Source organism: Mixophyes fleayi, chromosome 3, assembly GCF_038048845.1.
Source record: "Mixophyes fleayi isolate aMixFle1 chromosome 3, aMixFle1.hap1, whole genome shotgun sequence".
NCBI lineage: Eukaryota > Metazoa > Chordata > Amphibia > Anura > Limnodynastidae > Mixophyes > Mixophyes fleayi.
In genome coordinates this window covers 48,738,251-48,759,033 of record NC_134404.1, presented here as the reverse complement: position 1 = coordinate 48,759,033, position 20,783 = coordinate 48,738,251, and the positions used below count along the sequence as shown (strand labels likewise).

Sequence of the window (20,783 nt, the reverse complement as noted above, 5' to 3'; positions counted from 1 at the left end):
CGAAATTACAGTCATTGCTTACGACAACATGGCTGTAAAAAGTGGCTAAAGGGACGTCCGCTCTTCCCTTTATCGTCCTAAACAAGGCTAGTGTGTATGCAGTCCATGGACCCAGCGATCGGAACATCGATCGCATGTAAAATCGCTCTGCATAAAAAGTAGGTCGAAATTTCTGTAGTGTGTACCCAGCTTAACCCTTCGAGCTCACCAATATGATGAGGCTGCTAATAAACACAACACAGGTGAGAAAGCCAGGAGGGGTAAATCCTGCACCGCAGTGACAGCGGGCACCGCTGTGACAGTAGAGACAGCAGGCACCAGTTTTAGTGAAGAGATACAGATCAGAAGACTAAGCACGTCACATAGAAACACTGCGATTCATTAATATATTGGTATTATACATACCTGTTTTGAACCAGGAAATCAACTATGTGCAATGAAGTGCGGTCCACTGATCTGACAGCTAGATGTAGAGCAGTCTCGCCTTGCTCCTGCAAAAACAAAAGATTTAATATTGGGTATAACAGGGCCATAGACAACCAGATAAATGTAGCATAATCCAATAGATTTATCAGCATGATCTATGCAGAACGCGGGTGTAGAATGTACAATACCACTTCATAACCACACTAATGGGTCAGTTTTATTCATTCATTTTATCAATAGCAGAAGGAGTTCCAAAGCAGCAAATAATTATTTAAATTTGTTATAAAATGTGTCTACATTATTTAAAGCCTAAGTCGTTGTATTTATATACATGGCATCAGTCGCTGATCACATACAGAAAAGCAAAGGAACAACTGATTAGTGGGGCAGGGATTTTTTTTTTTTGTGTGTGTTGCTGCTCTGGTAAAACATGGGGAATTCTATACAATTGGCTGGTGTGCAACCCTCATGAAGGGGTAAGGGCCACATATGAAGAAAATAGAACACTGATCACCAATAGCATAGACAATACATTTACCACGCTAGGTCTGTGCACTCACATGTCCATTAGCTAATGGAATGGTTTCCGTGAGGTCTACGCCATCCGCGTACAGTTGCACCAGTGCAAATATATCTCTGGTCTTGACGGCGTCACACAGGCTGTGCAGCTTAGATGCATTGTCGGCGTATTTTTTCCTTGCATACCGTCTCTCAATGTACTTTGCAGTAATATAATCTTTCCTGGCATTCCTGAAATAGTGGGAGTAAAAGCACAGATTACTGCACCCATGTCTGAATAATATTCTTGTATATCAGAGGCAGCTTCTCCGATTCTCCGATTGTTGGGCGACTACCGAGGACTCCAGAACCACAAATCACTGATGAACACCAGCGGTGGGCACTTGGTGGTTTTCCAGCTCATAGGGCATGCTGGGACTTTTAGTTCTACAACAGACAGTCTATATAAAAACTCTAACTGATGATACTATTTAATGTAACTTTTACTAGTGATATTGGTAGCAGCCCCGGCTGTTTGTAAGGAGTGTGGGTCACCTAATCTCTCCGAGAGTCTCGGCACATAACTTACATGTCACTGCAGGGAGCAGGTTTCACAGTATCATCTGCGGGCAAACACACCTCCATAATCTCATTAAATGCTGTATTTCCAATATTTTTGGCAAGCTAAAACGAAAAAAAAAAATACAGTTGGCATATTTATAAATGTGCTTTGTTGTAAACATGATCAATGTTGTAATTTAATTGGGAAGAGCAGGTCCTATAAATGCTGGATTGGAGACATCTATAAATCTTAGTGTATGGAAAGAGAGGAAAAGAGGGCAGGGGCACATTTATTGTGGTGGGAGAGCGTACAGTGTGTGTGTGTGTATATATGTATGTATGTGTATATATGTAATATATATTCATTCGGAGGAGGGCTGTAAAGAGATGAGCAGTTTATCACGTGTTCATACCAACAGCTCAGAAGTCCCCAATACGTCCAGTGTGAGTGATTGTATTCTGGAGTAATGTACTCCCAGCTCGCGGTGGATCCCTGAGCACTCAATACACGTCAGTATACCCAAGTTTGTGGAAAGCCAAGTAGGCTCTGAAAATAAAACCGGATTCGTCACGTTACAGCCTAACAGTCTTTCCACTAGCCGTATACAGAAGACATGCATTACTAAACATTGTCACTTGCACAGTTCAAACATACTGCAAATATCCAGTATGTCTTGGTTTAAGTGAATTCTACCATATGTTTATAGGTCCATGGTCAATGATATTGTTAAACAGTACATTTCTTCATTTCAGGTATAACATCATCACTTTAGAACCGTTCTGCTCCACTGGGTTGTACAAAATGATCCGTACTTAGCATTACCATTAGAAATTCAATTAGGCATTCTGGAAAGGTGGTGTAAACAGTAATAAGGAGCTTTATGTAAGTTCTGGACTGCAGCCAGCAAAGTAGGAATGGAATCCTGTGGATGTAGCTAATTACCTGAAGAGGATGAACAATTAAACTAAGTAACTGCTGCCAGAACGGTTTACATGATAGACAGTCCACAGTCCACTAGAGGCAATTACATTATGATACATCAAGTAATTAGAATAACATCTAAAATGAGATAAATATAAATAACACAGAGGGTCTGGATTACAGTACCTGCTGCTCTACAGTCACAGCAGACATTGTTCCCTGGCATTTTCTGGATATCGGATATTATCTCCTTGGTCAGTTCCTGGACTATGTTGTTTTCTCCTGTGCTATGGTCTCCTTTGAACGCATTGTTTAAGGCTTCTTCTTTGCTGTTCTGGAGCACGGACATCCATCTAGATTTAGAAGATCTCATCATGTCTGGGAGCCACAATGTTTAGCTTGTCAAACAGTTTATCCTTCTAAACCTTTCTGGGAAAACTACCCAAATACCAGCCTTCTTACCCTGCAGGTTACAGCACGTATCATCTAAGACCTACTTTCAGAAGATGACTAATAGTTCCCAATTTCAATAAGAAATCTGGCCACTTTGTGACCTTGACAGGGCAGCAAACAAACAGAGTGAGCGCATGTATATGCACAAATGCAGAGTTGCACACATCTAACACTTTCGCCTGTGTACTACTGGAGAGGCAGAATGGTGGAAAAAAGGAGCAGTCTAATGTAGGCTGTGTACAGTGTAAGCGTGTTCGCACAAACGCGTCTGAAAAAGACCAGCATGGAGACACATAGGCCTGTTAGGAGCTGTAGCTTTTGCACCTGCTAGAGAGCAGGTGGAAGTACACACCGATGTCAACGATGGTTTCCAGCACTAAATTGGCTGATTGCAAATTCACCGGTGCAGCTAATAGGGGCTTTCTTCATTGACCGTGCATATAGTAATTTTGTGTGCATATATATTTAATCGTTTGTGAGGAGTATTATCTGCTGTATTATATCACATCTAATACTGAATGTACCTATATGTCATGGATGCACCACATTCAGGATTCAGGCCTAGTTGTAAGGGTTTGTAGCAAGATTCCAGCTTGGCCGAATTAAAATCCACATTTCACTGCTATTGCAATACCCGAGACAGAAATAACTCCCCAAAACAAAAAGATTTATCATTTAGGCTCCTCATGCTTAATGTACTAATTAAGTTTCCTTTTTCCCCAATACACCAATATAGGACAGGCTGGGTCAGATATGTGAAATTCCATTTCACAGAAACTATGCATTACAATTCTGAAAGGAATTTCTAGATGGTGTGCAAAAGTATATGGATTGAACTTATATATATATATACACACACACATACACATACACACACACTTGTTGGGTTTTTTTTGGCAATCAAGTCTAAATTAGAGTAATATATTGTTGCCTGAACGTTTAACACTGCAAATTTACAGTATTATGTGGTGTAGATACACACTTTTGTAGTTGTAGGCAATCCAATTTTAATTGTGAGCGCTGCAATTTCTGCTTATGTCTCTAGGTGGCGCAGTGTGTAAAGAAACACATTTGTCAAGTGTACCTGTTGTCTAAACAGATTGGAGGCAGCCATTTTGGCGGCTGAACCAATATAATTTAGGATGTGGTCTATCGATTCCCATGTAACACAGGCATTTCACGTCTCAGTGATGATGGCACAAGTTCTCAGTGCCTCAGCAACAGTACACTTGTTCATAGTGAACAAGTTTCCCAAACAATTTTGTATCTGCATAATGCAATCTCCTTAAAGCATGAGGTACAAAGTTTCAAGGTTGTATTAGCATGAACATTGGTTCACGCCATAAAATGGCTGCCTTCACCGAGTATGGGTGAACTTAATCATAGGTGAAATTGAGTAAAAATATTGTATACAAATATGAAGAGATTTCCATGAAGTGACAGAAATGTGGGCGTCACAGTTCCCCCTCGTACTTACATTTGGCACTCTTGTTCATCTTCAGCCTGGAAATGATATGTCCGGTCATCTATTGGGAGAAATCATAGTGAAAGACATTACTACGCTAACAAAGTGTCACTATTCTATAAGTCTGTGAGCCTCAAGACTATAAATCAAAATAGTAATTGAAATATATAAAAAATATGTGGGCGAGACAGAAAATGTTGCCTGGTTTCTCTCATGGCACAAGGCTGAGGTAATAGTGAGCCCTAACTAGTGGCTCATGAGCCACATGTGATTCTCAGGTCCCTCTATGTTGCTGGTGGAAAACCCTCAATGGGTGTTCACCTCTGAATACGTCACTGCCAGAGAGAATCCTGCAGCAATACAATACAATGCAATGCAGCCAACAATGACCCACTTCTCACAGGCTGGTAGAAAACCAGTTTCACAATGGCAAATTCAGCTTTGTTGTTTGATAAATTTTATATCATTTCAATAAAGTTTATTATTAGTGATAAAGGTTTTTATATTTTTCATGCTTATTGTGGCTGACTACCGCTTGAATGTGGCTTACGAGGTAAGACAAACATTAGGAACCTTCGTACAAGAATCACGCTGACCCCTCTTCATATTAACCATTTACAAACAAACAATGAGAATGTAAGTGGAACCTACGAGAGATGAGGTCAAAGCTTTTCTTTTCCTCTGGGTTAGTTTTCACTTGACAGGTCAGCAGGTTCAGTTTTGCAGGCGGTATGTTGGTCTGATAAAAGAAAGTCCACAGGGTATTTAGATGGAGACACCAGTCACCAGTATTAGCCCAAGTTGTTACCTGCTCTTCCCCAAAATACTCTTTGCACTCAGAAAGAGAAATCTCTACTTACTGTGCCATGGGCTATTGTGAGGAAACCATTTTTAACAGAACATTTTCTCTTCTGCCAAACTTTTCTTATCCTGCACAAAATGAAAGAAGAAAACATATTAATGCTAAAAATATTTTATCATCAACAATAATGCTTATTATAAGTTTATAATAAACAGGCACTGACCCGTCACTCTTCTTGTAGAGGTAACCATTCCTCTCCGTGCCATGTTCCTTGTTCCCCTGGGGCTGGTGCAAGCTGTACGCAGTGCTCTGGCGGATCTGGGAATCCTAACAACAGTAAAATGCCTGGTGAGCACAAGTACATTTTACTGTTTAATCTTCAGAACAGAGGAGTCCAAGAAATAAATCCCTTTATTTCTGGTAATTATGGACTTGTAGATACCCTCTTATTTTTTACAGTGTTTTTGTAATTAAAGTATGAGATTCACATGTTAGTTTTAGTCACTACCTAATGATTTAAACTAGTTTATACGATGACAACTGAATAAATCTGCAGGCCAAGTGTTTTTATATAGATCAAATAACTACAAGATGACTTTTAAAGCACTTATATTTCAGAGTATGGAATGTGCTATTCTTTCTACAAAAGTTTTGGACAGACCCATCCCTCTCTTACTTGCCCCTATCATGTAGTAAATATGGGGATTCCGTTCCTCATGCCTGACCGCTAGAAGCAGCACTGCATGGTAAGTTAACATCCATCCAAATCTCCTGTAATAGAGCTGAATAAAAGCACGCTCCAGTATGGCGAGCTGACCGTACAATATGGCTCCTGGTAACTGGAACCTATACAAGACTGGATAGGCACTTCAAAGAAAAAATAAACAAATGCGCTAATTAAAAATTTTAACATACTGTATATTAGTTATGCACACACTTACTAGTAACATGGCTCACACACGCACTGATTGGCAGGGTCTCAAAACTATGACAGATTCCCCATGACTCTCCTGGGCAGAACACCAGCATTGTCAGCGGAGGCTGCCCCATCAATGTGAGTAGCTACAATTTTATTGTACACATCAACAATAATTGTGTGCACACATGCCACATATTTATATTCATATCAAACTGAATCCTTCTACTTTGAGTGCTGGAGACTAAGCGGTCTGTCAGTCACCGCATGAACGGACCTCTTTTTCCTCATACTACCAATTTACTTAATGTTGATGAAGGCTTGGGTAGCCTTGTATTGAAGGCAGTGTAATTTTTTTTGTTGGTGACCTGGTTGCAAAAAGAAAAGGTGCAAAACAGAAGGAAAATAAGGTGAAATAAAAAGTAGTAAAATTATGAAATGGAAAATAAAGATGCCAAAATCGGTATATTGTGAATAAAACGCAATGTAAGGCCAGATCGGAAATGTTCAGATCTGAGTAGATATTGTATTGAAACAAAACAGTGTCCAGATTCCCTATGCAGTAATAAAGATAACATTGTGTGAATAATATACATATAAATAAACATGTTAGATGGCACAGTGAAGAGGGCAGCAGTCAGCACTTCTGGCCAAACTCCAAGGCAGTTGGTACCATGGTGAGCAGGGACCTCATAACAAGTGGGCGCCGCATGTTCCTGCCACCGATGCATGCAGCCATACAAAGCATGCTTAGAGGAGGGTGGGGGTTTTTGGGGGGGCTGGGTTTGACATCTGGACGCGCTAGTAGGCATGACCTCTCCCCCGACGTGGCATGACCACTCCGTATTTTGTGCACGCAATGCGCTCAGGTTGTACGGATTACCTCAAGGACAATGTTGGGATGATTGCTGAAAATGCTGTGTAAGTGCCCATGAGATAGGCTGACAATGTAGTGTTGCCAATCTGGCCTATAAGAAGAGATGTTTAAGGCAAACCAAATTGGTGACACAGGGCACATTAAAGTGGAACTTATCAGTGTGGTATTTGTAATTGTATCTGTTCCTAGATGCATAAAGGTCACCAGAATGCTCTTTGTATTGTACCAGAATGCTCTCTCTATAGTATAGAGATCACTAGATTGCACTCTGTATAGTAGGTCAGTCACCAAAATACCCATTATAGTGTATAGAGATCACTAGAAAGCTCTCTGCATTTAACTCTGGGACAGTGCTGGGTTTGACAATAATTCTTTGAAAGAACATCATATATCTTATGGACTATATAAAACATCACCCACGTTAGACAAACCAGACCCAAGTTTGGTCATGTTTGTTTCTCTGTTGTAACGCGCTAGTAAAAAAGCCTGGGTCATTTGCTGGTGCCAGTGTCGAAATTTGGAAGCCTTCCCTTGGCCCCAGTGCCCGAGGGTCCCGACTGCTATCTCACAGCGCCTCCTAAACGGATATCCATGCCCTATATGGGAACAATGGCATGGAGGGAGCTGGTTGGAGGTCACCCTCTCTGTGATCTATCTCTGCTCCTGCACTACTTTCCCCGGTGGGCTCTTCATACACCAAGTCCAACACTGTTTGAAAGACAACAATCTTCCTGCAGTGCTCACAGACACTGTGTTACCACTAATGATTTATTAAACAGATATCCTGTATATAACATTGCAGGTGGTGTCAATGTCAGCTTTGCACGCTATATTTAGAAGAAGAATTAGATGACTGCACTCGCAGGTAAGACCAGCACATTCCCACTGGTGCTCTGTTTCTTCCCCAGGGGTTCCCACTTCCTCTGGATTTCCAGCGTGGAGTCTCTATTTTCTCAAGAGCTCTCTTCACAGCTGTTTGACTGCACTTGTAAACCTCAATGTAATACAATCCTAAATCTGCTTCAGAGAGACCTTTCATTTTATGTGGTTAACCCACACTTAACCACTTCCTACTCCAAACCTTGATGCATGTAGACAGACTAAATAACTGCCATTTCCATGGGCGAGCCCTGTAATGTGCCAAGAGAACTTGGCATAGGTCCTTCTGTTCCTGGAGAGGGCATCTGCCATAGCCCAGCTGGTAAGTACATTTCTATCATATGCATGTTGCACTGTTTTACATGGTTACTCATGTGTAATACACAGATAGCAGCTGTCTGACTAGACAAATAGATAAACATTTACATAATTATCTGCCAACCAATCAGACCTCCTCTGGTTTATCTGCAGCAAAATATATTGTCATTTTACACAAATCAAATGCACAAAGCTGCTCCCAGGAGACAAACAATATTAGGATATTGTTATATGTATATATGTGGTGTATTTACAGGCAGGGACATAGGAGAGTGCCTAGACACACATGTGCAAACAATCTGGGACCTCAGCAGTGTCCTTCGCCCTCTGTCAATACAAACACCTGCCCATTATCTGTCATTTTATAGGAAACACTGTATGTAGACCTGAGATAAAAGGTGTAGACTGTGATTTTGACAGGTGTGTGGGTATAATTTTTTTTTTTTTTTTTTTAAATAAATAAATCAAAAATCAGCACCAATCAACAGTTATGTCCAAACCTGACAGAGATCTGCCTCTTGGCCAGGATCAACCTGTGTTTGGGCACCTTACTGTGTGCAATGCGACAACTGGGCAAAGCTGGTGACTTCTCTCTGTCAGCGCTTTTCTCAGTTGGCTTCTTCGAACCCTTTAGTCTACCAGCAATGCCCATAACAGGCTTCATATAAAGTAAAATGATGTTCAGGAAAAAAGTATGCAAATTAACTTCTGAGGGATGGTTCCAAGTTTCAAACAATATACATTGAAGTTTGAAGTTGGACAAGGGAATATCGTACGTGGGCGTGGCTTTTACTAAAATAATAATTACTAGTGCAAAATTATATAGATCGCTTTGCAAATTAGGAACAGAGAGGTCCTGGGTGGTGTAGGTTTATATACCTTTATTTCTCCTCCCATATATGGTAAGTAACAACAGGCATGAAGGTATACTGCTGGGAGAGGCCTTGATAGAGCATGCAGATAACTATAAACACAGGTGACACATGCACTGCAAGAAATTAATGGGATTAACACACTTACTCTTCTAGACTTCGGTCACAAGAGGTGAAAGCATTCGTGAGAAAAGGATAAACACATTCATGAGTAACAGTTTAGCTTATATCTAGGAATTAGTAATTCAAGTATATGGTTCAGCAGAAAACAAGTCAGACACCTTTATAATGCTTAGGCGGAATTTGAGGAACAATCGAACTGTCTGTAAAATGTGAGCCAATGAAACAATCTGTCAGCCTGCCAGCCAATCAAATAAATCATCAGCCAGTACAACATACAGCCAAGAAGGAAACACATCCCCTAGTTCATTACATAATATCTTTGAGACACGTGCCAGGAGTGATATTTACATTCAGAATTAGAGGAAAATGTAGCACACTGGAAAATAACACGCTTGTGGCCATTGAATTTAATGACCTACTACACAAGTTAAGGATTGCATTTGTTATTTTACAGTGAATAATCAAGTTAGCTGCCAACATCAATATGATCAGTGACCCCGGCATGAAATCAGTTGGAACATGATTGTAAATGGGATTTCCCCAAAGAGTTGGATGATTTATTCTTATGAGTGCCTCCTGCGGCCTTTACTAAACAAACTGGCCAAGTCCTCTTTGGTGGTGCTGTGGCACAGGTGCACCTGGAGATTTCCATTTAAATGCACGGGCTTGCGGAAGTAAAGTCTGCACCACCTGCAGGGAGTAGAGCGAGCTTGTTCCTTGCCAAGTGCATGGTAGGTGCTCTGATGCGCTTAGTGTTGGGAGTTTCATTTTGTGGAGCAAGATGATGATGATTTATAGATGAGGCTAATGCTACCAGTATTTTAGGAGACAATCATAAAACTTTACTGTAATTAAAGCAGTGGGTCTAATGTGGTAGGATGCTGGATTTGGTTTCTCTTTCAAGCTTCATATAGTTACACTACTAAAGTCACAATAAGTTTAACCATTCATAAACTCTAAATATGTTGGTCAAGAGAAAGGCAGAACATCTGCCCAGGTAGATACTGGGGATGCGCAGGCGATGTCTCTTTGTAAAATATTGAAATTGGTAACTTTTTATTTTACCTTAGCGAGGGAAAAACATTTCACAAAACAGTATTAGTCCATATTTTTTCCAGGGTTACATCCTCAGGGCAATGTCAGAAAATGAAACCAGAGAAGTATTTGTCTAGTTCTCCCAAGTACAGGGATACCAAGTACTTTTAGTGCCTTATTAAGTTAGTAACATCTATGGCTTTATGTTGTCTTGTTTAGTTGTAGGCTTTTTTATATTTAAAACGAGATCTTATTGAATCTATAATAGCAGTTAATTCTAGATTCATGTCAGCAGAGATCCAGGGAATCCCTAGTGATGTCACATGGTGATGTCCATGGGACTTCTGGTGACAATATAGTGCTCTGGTGCAAAAAGATCAGTTCAGTTTTGAGAGATGTCTGTACAGATCACAGGGCCAAGAAAAATCCCCCAACTGCTTGACAGAGGCGGATCTACATTTTTTACTTAGGGGAGTGATGAATCAGAGCCACCGCATTCATTCATTCACTCTGATTTATGGATAGGCTGCAACAGGTGATTTAAACCACAATCGGAGCTGCCAGGCAGGATCCTCAGCCCACTCCAGCAAGGGGGTATCACTGCTCCTTGATGATGTAAATATATTTCTTTAATTAATAGTTTAATGTAAAGTTAGGCTCGATTTAATTTAAATTTAAGTGTACCAGACAACCATCAATTGAGTAGGAGCTGGTTATATCATGATAAAGGTATGTGTGTGACGGGGACACTTCTACAACCGCTCCAGTCCCACAAGCTCACCTCCTTCTGTTCCACTTGCAGGGCAGATTTTAGGATGTCCCTGAGCTGGCTCAGTTGTTTTCTTTCTTCATCCTGAACTTGTTTGATCTGAAAGAAAACATAACACATCAAATACACGTTGTATGGGGCTATTTCTGTGTCGTGCTTAATCCCAAGCAATGGATAAAAAAGCTAAAGGTCACGAGACCGCGTGGACTGAATAGCTCCATATCTGTATACTAAAATAGTCGCTGCCATTAAATCTTTTCCATTAGGAGCTGCATGGAACAAATGATCAGAGGTTAAGACGAGCAGAAAGCCACGGATAAACAGACATCATTAGGAATCGTTAATCCAGTCTAGCAGTGGCTCTTGAAGCATGAGATCCAATTTTCTCTAGGAGAGTTAGGGTGGAAAAGAGTCTTATACCAATAACCTGATCTATGTAAGTCACAATGACCTAATGCAACATCCCAGTCACCTAATAACTAGGGGCAGATTAATCCAATCTCTGTGTCCCAGGCACTACAAGCACAGGATCCCTTCCTGCTTTGGAATAGTAAAGTACTAAAGAGCACTGTAATCTATACAGACCTGAAGCTAGCACTTCATTTATCAAAAATAAAAGCACATGACTAGTTATTAAAAAAGAAAGAAAAATGAAAAATTAAATATAGCTATAAAAATGCATCTTAGGATCTCCCTATGAGACAACCTAGGGAAACGTTCTCTTGCCTCTCTCTTAAACAGCCCCAAAGAAGTCAGGACACAATTACCTGTCAGATCTGCTGAATGGTTTGAACCATAACCCAGTGCTTTATTATTTACTATAGTGATCTAATTAATAGAAAAAGGGTGTAAAGGAAGAGCTGTGACATATTACAAAATATCCTAATAATTTATCTAAATTGTCCTAATAATTTATCTAAAGCTTTGAGTGGTTTCACCCGACTACAACTTGTAAGTGGACCTGTCCGCCGGACTCTGCTGTCCTAGGAGGTTGTCCCATCTGCAATAAACATTCACCAAGTGTCTATCTCAGTAACAGCAGAGTAACGGCAGGGGTAATGTCCATCTTTCTGCTAGTCGGGGTGAGGCAGGGTGAGCTTGAAACTTGGAAGAGGTCATCTCCTTTAACGGATCATTCTCAGGATAGATCTGAATATATTCCATTCCTTACATCCTTTGCTATACACACTTGAATTTTTTTTTCAAAAGCACCTGCTATTCCTTTTAAGAAATAATTTCTAACATCCTCCATGTGCTACAGGATATCTAATTGTTCTGGAATGTAACTTCTTAATGTACTTGTGCCCATTGTGCCCACTTTCCTTTCCATGGGCTCTTCATAATAAATCTATATAATAAGTATATCTATTTATTTATCAACAGTTACCTATACAGTGCATATAGTACGCAGCACTTTACAGAGGATATTTAATCACTCAGTCCCTGCCACAGGGGAGCTTACAATCTATAGTCCCTGCTACATGGACTCGCACCAGGGTGAATTTTATCAGAAGCCAATTAACTTACTAGTATGTCTGTCTTTTCTGGACTGTGGGAGGAATCCTGAGCACCTGGCGGAAAGGAAACCAACGCAAGCCCAGGGAGACCATACAAACTCCACACAGACAGATCCTGCTTTGGAATCAAACCATGACCTCAAAGCCGCGAGGCAGCAATGCTAACCACTGTGCTGCCCACTTTGGATCTTCTTAGGTCTCCAAACTAGTATGCCATAATACTTGGCCAGGCACACAGGAATATTCCAATAGAAATCTACAAATGATCCTAATAACATCACATGTGCAGCCTCAAAAGAGAGCACAATATTAGATCATTTTCAGTCATGCCTGTAAACCCCAGTTGGCAGATGACCACTGTTAGCCTTTGTAACCTGACAACACTCAATGGAACCCATGAGATCAGGTTACCAGGACCAAAAAACAAATGGCTGCAACTGTGTGGCCATAGAAACCAATCCTGCAGTACCGTCTCCAGATCTAGGGACTGGATTGGCCGGTGTGGTCCCGGTTACAAACTTTATACAAGCAAACTACTAAAACTAAAACTTCTGCTAGTACATTTACCAGTGATAGTAACGCTAGTCCATTTACCAGTGATAGTAGCGTTAGTCCATTTACACACAAACTGAACATAAATAGGAGCTAGCACTGAATCTCGCATCATTCTCCTCACCGCTCAGCCTACCCTGCAGCAAGTTATTTGCGATCGGATCGGAGAGGAGAGGAATATATATATATATATATATATATATATATATATATATATATATATATATATATATATATATATATATATACACATATACATATATATATATATACATATACATATATATATATACACACATACATATATACACACATACATATATACACACATACATATATACACACATACATATATACACACATACATATATACACACATACACACACACTCATGTATCACTGTAGTTTTTATACATGCACCTCAATTTCCCTGTACATATATATCATTTTGATTTGATTTTACTTTTTTCACAAGGTGGTGCCCCTAGAATCAAAAGGTATCCCACAATGTACACAAAGAAAAGTACAGAGTGGTGCCCCAATCAGAATCCTTGTCTCTCCTTTCCCATGTATACATTGCCAGTTATATACCCACTGATAAAGAACGCAGTTCTAACATAACACAATCATTCAGGCGCCCTCGCACCTGGATGTGTTGTTATTCTGGAGACTCTTATTAAAACCCATTTTGTGAACACATAACCGAGACGCCTCATGTAAGAATAATTATCATCCAACCTGCAGAAACCAGCAACACACATTTAGAAAAATGACTAAAATACGAGATCAGCAAGTAACGTGTGGTTTTCACAGCTGCTCCCAAATGACTCAGTTTGTTATATCTGTAAACAGGGCCTTGTACCTTCATGAGGCGGAGAAATCGTCTCATGAAGTGGGAAAAAATGTTGAAAGTGTACTATCCCTCTCTATGTGACGCACTTGTGATTGGATGGATATCATTCCGTTTAATTACCAATGTATAGGACAAAGGTGTTTCCATCTTAAGGAGGAAGGGGGCTTAACACACCTCCTGAAGATTTCTGTGCTGTTACAGTGTCCACCAAAGCCCCAGCAGTAGGATGGATCTGATCTAGGACACATCCATTCAGTCACAGCCAGGCTGTAATTTAGCACTATGTATCCCATCCCAAAGCCCCAGCAGTAGGATGGATCTGATCTAAGACACATCTATTCAGTCACAGCCAGGCTGTAATTTATCACTAGGTATCCCATCCCAAAGCCCCAGCAGTAGGATAGATCTGATCTAAGACGCATCCATTCAGTCACAGCCAGGCTGTAATTTAGCACTAAGTATCCCATCCCAAACCCCAGCAGTAGGATAGATCTGATCTAAGATGCATCCATTCAGTCACAGCCAGGCTGTAATTTAGCACTAGGTATCCCATCCCAAAGCCCCAGCAGTAGGATGGATCTGATCTAAGACACATCCATTCAGTCACAGCCAGGCTGTAATTTAGCATTAGGTATCCCATCCCAAAGCCCCAGCAGAGGTCCTCAGTCCAAACAGAGAATGGAAACTGCTGCAACTTACAAGCGTAATGCACTAGTCTGGGGTAAGGGGTGTGCAGAAGCCAATGTAAATGGAGTATTATGATTATCATCCTTTATTTATATGAAGCTACAAAATTCCCCAGACCTGCTTGATATGTACCCTGTTGTATGACACACAATGTAGACGGCTTAGTTTGATGAGGGTGAGCTGAAAGATACTAGTAAAATCAGCCGATCACATTATATACCATAAAATCAGTGTGTGTGCATCTAATCATGGCCTGTGTGTGGCTGTTTTTCAAGATTTGGTTTTGATCACTAAATAAGTTATTTACATGTAAAAATAGATATGCGGATTTTGTGGTTTGTTTAAAAAATGTGTAAGTTAAAAAACTAATCTGCTATGGACTCTGGTATTAAAAGGAACAAGCATTATTTATTGGGGATCAAGGCACCGTACAGAGCTCTGTATACAGGCCACATCCCTATCTTTACTGTACCTAAATGTATACATAGTGTTGATTCATCTATTCAGAGATTCCTCCAATGTAATGCTTTGTTCTAAAAACATTTTACATGGTTCAGCAATAAATAAAGGGAATATTAAATATATACAAGATGTTTAAGAAGCAGATGTTGTGTTCTGAACCTAATTAACATATGTAGTTCCTAATTAAGTCCCATAAGACTCGGATCTATTCAGTGCAATGTTAATAGCTCGGCCCTACGGCTACATTACAACTAATTAACACAGGTAAAAGCACAGCTAGGAAAAGGGGGGCGATCTAATTTGGTAAGATACAAACAGAAAACCCCATTGCTGCAGACTGGAAGGCTGTCTTTCCTGGAGTCCCTGTCCGGTCCTGCCTATGTCCAAAATCTATACAGGTCACGACGACATTCTTATTTAATCCACAAACATTGGTAGTATTTGAATAAACGTCTGAGAATAATACCTGTATAAACAGTGATTTCTGATGTTACTGCTTAGAATTAGTTTATTTGTAAACTTTAAAAAATAATCATAAGCATATTACCGTGTGTAAATCTGTGGATAGTTTCTCAATGGAGGGTTTGAGGCTTTCGACCGCTTTCAGGCCATCTTGGAAAAAGCTGAAAGGAAAAATAAGCTCAGTGAGCTGAGGACAGACACAGCACAGACGACAGTCGCTGGAAGACACAAACGTGAATTATGTGACAAGCAGTTTTACACAATAACATAAATTGTCCTGAAAGCAATTATACAGCTGTGGCTTTATAGTCCATTCCAGCAAACTGCATGTCACTATTACAGCAAAGGAATACATGGGTAGGAAGACTGAAAGATTAATCTCACATAGCAGGTTTCCATCAGGCCATGGGATAGTGTCCTAGCAGTTGTGGTGGAGATACATATAGTAAAATAAATCATTACTGCCTGGGACAAAACTGTGGCTATTGTAAGACTCAGATATAGAATATTAGAATCACACACACAAAAAGCAACCTACCCCTCCTTACAAACAACAACACACAAACACAGAGGGCAGGCTAGATGGACCTGTATCTCACTTTCTGCCATCACAGTCTATGTAAACAAAGATCGCCCCTACGTCACCCTCTCTATATGAAGTTTCTCTGCTCTTGCCCCAAATCAGCACTAATCTCATGTATCTGAAGGACAATATCTGTTGTACAGCAACAATAGTTGTAACTCTGACAATGTGTCTCCCCAGCTGTTGTGGACCTACAGAAGCTAACTTGGCATGCTGAATGTTGTAGTTCCACAACAGCTGGGGAGACAGAGGACTTAAGCTTGATTAAAGACCGAGCAATCAAGGTAAATAACATTCTTTTTTCCAAGAACTATAATGTAAATTGTGTGGACAAATATAAATAAATACATTACTAGGAGTAACACCTATGAGACACAACATGGTCTTAGAATATGGTCCTATACAGATCTTAACAAATAGCACCTTTTTCTTGAACTTTCAAAACTGGATCTTCATATAATATACATGGATTGCGGTTTTCATGCTCTGTAATCTGAGAATGACCAGCAGAAGCACAGCCCTGTGTATTAATGTCTCATACATGCATGCATTTCTGCCATTCATTCTGCAGTGTAACATCTACACATTCTAGCTGTTCATCTAGTTTAACTGAAACTAGAGAAATACATAGTTTACAATTACATTTTGCCGGCTTGATCCACAAGAAAGGAGTGTTCAGCAATGTACAAACTCATGGAAAGTGTGTGATACCATCATAATGTTTGACTGCATAACTCTGCGTGGCTTGCTTAAAAAATGTAATTAATAAGTTTCAGGACCACTCATCCAGCCAATGACCTCACACATTCCCTGATAAGGGTCACTGGCCACTCTTGTTTTCCCTCCTGCTGGATCATATCCAATCAGATTGCTCAGGATGTGGCTACACGATGCATTATGGTTGGTCAAATCGATTACCCAAAACCTTGCTGTGTGGGGCAGCTTTATAAACACTCTATTCTTTACTAAATGAACAATGACATATGAAGAACTGGCTTTGACCTTTGAATAGCAGTAATTCAGCTGTGTGGCTGCGTTTAGCTGTGAAAGAGTTAAAGTAATAGCCCTAGGCATATTGAGAGGCAGCGAGCGCACACGGGGGATACAGCTGCTGGATTCCTGGCACTCTGTACAAGCTATGGTGACTAATGTAGTTGCACACAGCAACCCATTCCAAAAAATCATTTAACAAATTAGTTTTCTCCACCGAGTCATTTGGCGGCAGCATGCTGTAAATCAAAGGTACAATAATCAGATTACCAGATCCATTTATGTGATTAGATTTTCAGTGTAGAACTGCAGCAGCAGAATTGAATTTGCTAAAAGCCGATCGAATCAGAGAGGGGATAAAAAACCAAAAAAAACCAAAAAAACTGATCACTTTAAGGGCAAACAGTAAATGAACAGCTGGAGGGTACCAGATATTATAATAGAATTGAAAGTATCACTGAGTATTGATGAGCACATGTAACGATGCACCAAATAGACACAATGTTCTAATTAAGTACTATTAGCACTCAAGTAGGTAAGACCATGACAGAGTACCACTGAAATAATGATTAGGGCACAGTAAAATTAACCCAGAGCCCGGTTACCCCAATCCACCATGATTTGGGAGGCCATATAGTGATCAGTTCATGCCCGTGGCATAACAGTGTGCAGACCGAGGATAGGCCAGTTTTCATTTGTTTATCAGCATTAATGTCTAAGGCTTGTTAATGTGTTTTACACTGTGTAATATTGTCTAGCAACGGCCCTGCAGCCAAGCCTTACACATACTCCATCTCTGGGCATTTAATTAGAGAGGACTGTGACAAATCTGCACTAATACCCTGAAGTCAGACGCCTCTATCATTATTCTTCACTCAAATTGTGGTTTGCCTTATTAAACATGGTAATTACAAGCTACGGTTAAGACCTTTTGTGTGTAAAATTGTTGGGCACTTCATTGCATGTTCTGTAATTATAAACACAGGTGGCTGTGAAGATTATATTAATAGTTGTGCATGTTGTATAAGTAGTCTCTCCCCCTCAGGCACATACAGACTGGCTTATGTTATCCTCCCTGCCTGAACAATGTACTGACAGGGAACGGCTGACCATGACATGTTTTACAACAGAGGTAGGCACCCAGCATGCCAGGCAAACACTGGGGCTTCTAGTTCCACCATGCAGAGATACGCCTTGCCTATCAATAATAAAATGCACCTGTCGCATACACACAGTGGATCTCATTTATGACCGAGACACAGAACAAAACCACACGATTTACACTGGTGTGTCTAGATTTACACCAAGATGCCGGCGTGTCTGGAGGAGCGTTGGATTGCAATCAGCCAGGAGTAGGTGCTCCCAGCTTTCTGGAATTCATTGCGTGGAGAAGAGGAGGGCCGGCAATATTTAGCCCCTGGGCGGGTGGGATGGGGGCTGGGGGGGGGGGGGGGGGGGGGCAAGACTCGACTCAGCAGCCTATTTTAAAAGGGAAAAAATGCAGATGGCCCACTGACTCAGCCCAAGGTAGCTCACCATGGGACAGGGCCTCTGGTGTGGAGTAAGATTAGGAGAATGAGATAAAGGGGTAGATAGGGCACATTTTGAGGGGTGGGCTTTGTTTGGCACAGGGTGAATGGTCTTTCATGTTTGCACAAGCTCTGAGCTGGGGGAAATCATGTCGCATTTTGCACCTTTCAGACTTTGAGGAGAAGCATTTCTGGGTGCAGATTACATAAATGAAAGTCTCTACTCCAGTAGTTCCCCTGATGGCTACAATGGTCATCCCACATGGATGACCTGGAAGCTGGTGGAGGAGGGGACCAGCCCGGAGCAGGATCTCATACTCTGTTACATTGCAGGGCACCTGCTAAGACAGAGGATCTACCAGGTGAAACTAATTCAGATATTTCTCATTATATTTATCTTACTGCACGCTCCATCCAACTCTAAATATTTAATTTTGGGTGGAATTATCCTTTAATTTCAATTCTTTAATTGCAATTCACTATGGTCAGCTGTGTCCGCAAATGAATACATCCCACATGAGTGAATACATAAAATAAAATAATTCAGGCTGTAATCCGTGTGAAGAAGGACGGAGTGAATCACAACTGGATGAAATGACCATTTACGGAAAACGGAAAATAAATATATTCATTATTAAAAGCACAACCACAGCACTAAAAACAGTAACCCAGTCCGGTGCTCATCCTTGCACGTTCACACACCAAAACAAACCATTTATTTTAACTTTTTCACAAGAAAAGATCACAAAATGTCTTTTCCTCCTGAAATTCCCAAACAAAGTCGCCTGGACCATAAGGCCTGGTTAAATGATCATTATCTCTATAGAACGCTAAACCACATGCTGGCTGACCGCAGACAGTAGCAGCGAGATAGGAAGAGAAATGTCTGTTTCCTTATCCTTTGATCCTCTCCATAAAACATAACAGAGCTATCTTCAAAACAGGATTGGACTATAGGTTTCATACTGTGTGCATTTCTTCAAGTCTGTACATTTTGAAAATTATCTATAGACCTTGTTGTAATACATTTTAATTCAGTACTGCTGGATTTATTTTGCAAAGCAACACCGCTTACATATCTATATGATCATCTCTTTATACGGTCATACACAAACATCTATTTGGTTGCACAATACCATTGTTTTTTATGGCAAATCATAATGCCATGGCCAATGTGCTTAAATACAGTATTTTTACCTATGAAATTGGTCTTAAGGAACATCCATCACATAAAACGCAGTAGGCAACAGGGCTCTTTAATTAAATGTCTAAATAACACTTAATGGTTTGCCACAAAGCAATTGCACGGATGAGAAATTACCTTTAATATCCTGATCCCTTCATTATTAGGTCTAAATCATATAAGAATAATCTTTTTTCTAATTATGGTTTTATGCCAGTCCCACATGGTACGAATAACAAGATTTCAATCAGATTATTATCAGTCACTGGGATCATTTTGGGATCACATATGAAGCGATATCAGGACAATTGCTGCAGATGCTGTAGTCATCATGTATGGCTGGTGTATTGTATTTAAATAGTTTAACTCAAACTATTGTACACTGCATTGTTCTATTTTTTTTTCATGTAATCTGGATCTGCACAATGACATTACAGTTCTGGAAATAGGTTCTGACTTTAGGTCATCTGTCCTCGGAGTTCCCATTGGTCCCTCATATCAGGTCTGGTAGATGGCACAGTACCCACTGTGGGCAGAAAACTACCACATCCTGCTCCAGCTTTTCTATGCCAAGAGGGAATTGGCGCTGGAATGGAAGAAAATTCACCCACCATTGGTAGCATAGAAATACTTTAGGATGAGCAAGCAGGGCTCTCTTTCCTCATGTTCTCTTACTATTCCATCACCCTCTGTACCTCTTGGCCTGCTTCCCTGGCCCCGTTATCTTGAGCTCAGACCTACTTCACACTGGACATCACCATCACTCACTGCACTTAATCTGCATTACCAAGTGAATGTGTTACTTAGTAGATGACTGGTCTTATTTTTCTTTTTATATATATACGTAATGTTTTATGGATCGCTGTTTGTGTATTGTATACTACAGTAAATTTAATGTACAGTGATGCGGACCTTTTGTGACACCTTATAAATAAGAGATAATCGTAATACTGATCATATAAGGTTGACCTTGTTAGGCTGTTATTTTTACAACAACATGGTCAGACTTCCAATCCACACTAGCAATTCTCCATGGAAATGCAGTGAAC

At 40.4% G+C, this 20,783-nt stretch overlaps 1 protein-coding gene across 2 annotated transcripts in view; it reads right to left on the bottom strand.

Moving 5' to 3' along the window:
* Positions 1-20,783, bottom strand: part of ASAP2 (ArfGAP with SH3 domain, ankyrin repeat and PH domain 2) — a 134,834-nt gene that overhangs the window by 19,641 nt on the left and 94,410 nt on the right. For both annotated transcript variants that reach the window (XM_075201456.1, XM_075201457.1), the window contains exons 8-18: positions 15,535-15,610; positions 10,929-11,015; positions 5,351-5,454; positions 5,186-5,255; positions 4,977-5,064; positions 4,338-4,386; positions 2,594-2,760; positions 1,899-2,032; positions 1,514-1,608; positions 987-1,176; positions 406-491 (exon numbers count right to left, since the gene is read on the bottom strand). In XM_075201456.1, coding sequence (XP_075057557.1) covers positions 406-491; positions 987-1,176; positions 1,514-1,608; positions 1,899-2,032; positions 2,594-2,760; positions 4,338-4,386; positions 4,977-5,064; positions 5,186-5,255; positions 5,351-5,454; positions 10,929-11,015; positions 15,535-15,610 — 1,146 coding nt within the window. The remainder of the gene's footprint in view (positions 1-405; positions 492-986; positions 1,177-1,513; positions 1,609-1,898; positions 2,033-2,593; positions 2,761-4,337; positions 4,387-4,976; positions 5,065-5,185; positions 5,256-5,350; positions 5,455-10,928; positions 11,016-15,534; positions 15,611-20,783) is intronic.